This window comes from Athene cunicularia, unplaced genomic scaffold, assembly GCF_003259725.1.
Source record: "Athene cunicularia isolate RWA unplaced genomic scaffold, athCun1 SCF_2, whole genome shotgun sequence".
Lineage (NCBI taxonomy): Eukaryota > Metazoa > Chordata > Aves > Strigiformes > Strigidae > Athene > Athene cunicularia.
In genome coordinates, this window is record NW_020799266.1 from 689,460 (window position 1) to 693,870 (window position 4,411).

Here is a 4,411-nt window from a genome sequence, read left to right on the forward strand (position 1 = left end):
GCAAAAAAACCCTTTAAGGAATCCAGAACAAAGCAGCTACTGTTCATATTTTGCAATTAAATTAGCTTTCAGAAGTCAATTTAAGTTTCTGAAGCATCTATACTTGCCTCCCACAGAAACACTCTACCTTCTTTTTTGTGGTTTTGCAATTGTTGCTTCTTTTGAGTACTTTGTTGCATTCAGATTTATACACTCAATTGGAGACGGATAAATGAATCTAAAACTTCCCTATTCAGGTATATTTGAGGTGTGTACAGAAACACATCCATGAACATCAGGGTCAATGTTCTGATTTGCACTAGACTACTCAAATGTTACAGTTGCCAGAAATAAGGGCAAGCACCATAAAACCTGTCCTTAGGGAAGCAGCTGACCCCCGACTTTTGACACATCTCAGATCCAGAAAGCATTTCAGCCAAGTTGCAGCTTTGATTGACAAGTAATTAAAAAACATTAGTTATGGTAAGATAAAGGAACAAGAAAAACCTAATATTTAGCATTGAAAGGCTTGTATTTTAGAAATTAAATAAAACCCCATGATTAAGAACTTAAGCTGTAACTTACTTATTTTCTGTAAAATTGCAAAGATCCAACAGACATTCTCCTTTTAAGATCTAAGGATAAAAAGCAGAAATATATTATATAACAAAATCAAACCTGTTCCAACTCTTAACAGTGAGGGCATGATGGTTTTAGCCAAAAAGGAAATGAGATTTAAGAGCATAACTGGACTTTTTTTTGCCTAGATGAAAGGACTACAATGCTATTAGCAAGACAAACACACGAGGACAAAGTCCAGTTCTCTCCAAGCTCTACACTTATTCTTCAGAAACAGTACTGTTATTTAACATCTGTTTCACCAGCAGGTTAGGGACTGAACTGATGAACAGAGACTTCCACAGAGCTTGGAAAAATTTTCAGGATCAAAACCAAAAAGAACAATTTGTACACCTTCAACCTCAACCTCTTCCTTCCAAAGCATTTTGCTAAACTTCAAGAAAAGGACCCATGCTGTCATGACAGCTATCCCATAAAATTATTTCACAAGATTAGTTTTTCAGTTGAAGACATCATTGTCCACAATTCAGTTTCACACTACCAAGAAAGGAAAGCAAAGATTCTGCACTGATGTAAAAAAGCTAAAACACAGGGGACCTTACAACATATAATTAAAAAATGAGAGTAAATTCTGCTCCTCCTAAAATACATAAAAGAAAACCTGACACAGACCAAGTTCATTTGCCTATTAGCATGATTCCTGCAGAATTTAAATGGTCTTGAGATCATTGATCTAAGCTCTACCATGCATTCTTAAAACTAGTAATATGTACCTTCCTATCAAATAGCTTTGAAATGTACGGTTTAAAGTAGTGTTCCTTTATTCCTTTTGCTTCTACTAAAAGCCCATCATGCAGCTCACATAGTGTGGCAATGATGCAGGGAGGATCTTCAGGGGCTTTGATCTCTGTCACGTGGAAGTCCACTGGTAAGCCTGAGAACAGGGAGGAGGTGGGGGGGTGGCGGGGGAGAGAAGAAACAATAATCAACCTTCAATTTCTTTCAAAAAGGAACAAGAAAACAAAGCGTATTTGATTTTAAATAATCCATCCCCACCTTACCTTTAAACAATGGATTTAGCAAATCTCTTCTATTTGGACAGAAAAGGGCATTTGCAAAAATCAGGTCCAAGCAGCACAGAAGCAAATGATAGGAATTTACTAAATCATCTCCAATCATACGGAAATTACCTTTAAGAGACAGCACATTGTGTCAAGCAATACAAAAGAAGTTCATAGCTCAGAACATATACAAATCACACAGCTAAAAAAAAGCAAGCTTACCCTTAGTGTACACAAAGAGAGTCCAGCAGAAGTTGAAGAGATCTTTAACACCACAAGGCACCCGTCTGTCAACGAGATAAAGGGAGAACTCAGCCTTCAGTTCCAGGAAGCTGAAGCTTGTTTCACAGTAGGAATTTCATTCACTTTCCTTGCTCAAAATAACAGAGCCATTGCTACCTTGATTACACACTAGGGCACAATCTAAGTTACATGTCCTCACTTCAGCTTTAACGAAACAACAGTCTCCTACCTTGCTCCGTGTTTGGAGTAGAGATTATCTAAAACCACAGAGCTGGAAGACCCAGGAAGGCATTATTCAAGGCAGCCCACAGAGAAGCTAAAACTACAGTTACACTAATGAACGCTGGGCCAACGAAGGAATGTGAACAGAGAATACTGTCAAAGTTTCTCCCAATACACAGCAATGCCCAGAAAGCCACCTGCCATAGATGAAGAGCTGCAGCAACAGAAATACCCTTTCTACCTGCAGACGTGGAGCTATGCTGGAGCATTTTACCAGAATGATCATCCCCCACTCATATCCAGAGGACACACATGAACTGGCAAAACACCTCGCACAGGCCCAGCTGGCTCCCTCATCACCAAGGTTCCACTCTCTAAAAGCCATCCCAGAGCTGGCCACACAGGCAGAGGGAGTGCAGACAAACTCCTTTAATTAAAGGCAGAATTCTGTGCGCAGGTGGAAGATGACACCACCAGTTACTAAGTCTGTCAACAACGAGCATGTCAGCTGTAACATTCTTCCATCTGCACATTACCCCTCACGTGGCAATCCCATTAAAAACCCAGAAACGTAGTCTCTGCATTGTACAGAGGGATTGTACCATGACACCAACTACCTCAGACAGTACTGTGCCAGGACAAAATGCCCTTGGGCTACTGCAGTGATTTCTGCTGAACATTTGAAGTGTTGGTCTCTCTGTATCTCGAGTGAATCCACCTCACTGTTCCTCTCCCCCACCACACAGACATTCTCACTACGGGCCAGTTTCTGCACATTCCAGGGAACTGCACAAACTGCTCCAGACACAGAGCTCTGCTGACAGGAGCCATACCTCATGTTTCTGTACTCACTGCACTTCAAAAATCGATGCAACAGAGAGGCCCCATCACTTCAGAACTTTACCTGACTTTTCAAATCACAAACAATGATCTTTACTTTCACAAATCTTTATCAGGCATAGCCCTTTCCAGGGAAAAGTCACATTAAATCTCAAAAATACCTCTGTTTCCTGCTTCGCTGTGGTTTAGAAGTTTCTTCGTATGGGTTTTGAAATATATCCAGAAATATTGGTTCAAACTTTTTGAAAATCACCGTTGACACTTCAAAATTTCTTTCCAGCCTCTCCACTCGCTCTCGGAATTCCTGTGGTAGATTTGACATGTCCATCCACTTCTTCATTTTGCTAAAAAACTGAATTAAGCTTAAAAGAAAAAAGAAAAGTCTGCTTTATTTTGAGCTTTAACTAACTTTCTTTTGCTTGGATTTTTTAAAAAACAGAAATGCAACATATTTACTCCTTAATGACTAATTTGATTTATAGGTTTACAATTTATTTTGATAGAGTCCCAAATCCTATACACTGTAAGCCTTTCACCTTTTAACACTGTTTTTTCTCCCTGATCCTCTGTAAGGCACAGGTATGGAAACACTAATTTTATCTAATGGCTGTCAGCATAGCTGTGCCAGCCAGGGGAGGGGTGGGAAGGGAAGTGCAGGCACAGCTCTGCGTGTGCCGAGGGCACGGCAGGAGAGGCAACAAAAACCACAAACAAGAGTCTGTACCGATCAAAGTTATCTACACAAAACCCCATACCGTAGGTGCAATTACACGGGTAAATCCCACTCTGGCAGCTCAGCTGCAAACACCTCAGGTGGAAGGAGAAACCCTCCCAGTTCCGTCACCTCGGGCAGAGCTGCGGCAGCCAGGGCAGCCCCCGCGGGACCCACATACCGATGTGACCGCATAGTTCTGGGCTCCCAGAGGCCGGTCCGACCCCGGGAACCGCCTCCAGTGATCTGGCCTAAATCCCGACTCAGACACGAGTCTTATCTGGATTGCTAACAGCATATCCAGAGGTCTTGTTTGCGTTTCAATTAACTGCAAAAAGAAAAAGAAATAACTGGTGTGGGTGGAACAACAGGTGGTCTGACGTGGGTAGTTTTTCAAAGGCCTGAAGTTGAAAATTATGTATTTGCATCTTATTTCCATTCTTAACAAAAGGCAGCTTACTGCTTTTATACTTTTACCTCGGGACACGCATTCTGCAGCGCTTGGAGCCGTGAGAAAAAGAGCGCATACCTGAAGGAGCTGGGGGTTAGCAGGCGCTGCGCCGGAGCAGCCGGCAATTAGCCGCGGCAAGGAGCAACCGGGAAACTTCACCTGAGTCTGGCGGAGCGCAGGATCCTGGTCAGCGACACGCCGTTTCCCTCCATCAGGCCGCTCCCCACGGTGGGCACCAGGCTCTTGCGGCAGGCGACGTAGAGGGCGCAGGCCAGCCAGTGCAGCGCCTCGCCCTGCGGGCACCGGGAGCCGCCAGCTGCGGGG

The 4,411-nt window shown here is 43.1% G+C and overlaps 1 protein-coding gene across 2 annotated transcripts in view; it reads right to left on the reverse strand.

Annotated features, from left to right (window-relative positions):
• RBL1 (RB transcriptional corepressor like 1) overlaps positions 1–4,405 on the reverse strand; it is a 25,354-nt gene extending 20,949 nt beyond the window's left edge. The window contains exons 1-6 of one of the 2 annotated variants that reach the window (XM_026867228.1): positions 4,247–4,405; positions 3,086–3,286; positions 1,842–1,906; positions 1,620–1,748; positions 1,332–1,492; positions 565–614 (exon numbers count right to left, since the gene is read on the reverse strand). In XM_026867228.1, coding sequence (XP_026723029.1) covers positions 565–614; positions 1,332–1,492; positions 1,620–1,748; positions 1,842–1,906; positions 3,086–3,286; positions 4,247–4,299 — 659 coding nt within the window. In that variant the 5' untranslated portion in view covers positions 4,300–4,405. The remainder of the gene's footprint in view (positions 1–564; positions 615–1,331; positions 1,493–1,619; positions 1,749–1,841; positions 1,907–3,085; positions 3,287–4,246) is intronic. The other variant, XM_026867229.1, reaches the window with a different exon arrangement.
• Between the last annotated feature and the right edge of the window lie 6 nt (positions 4,406–4,411).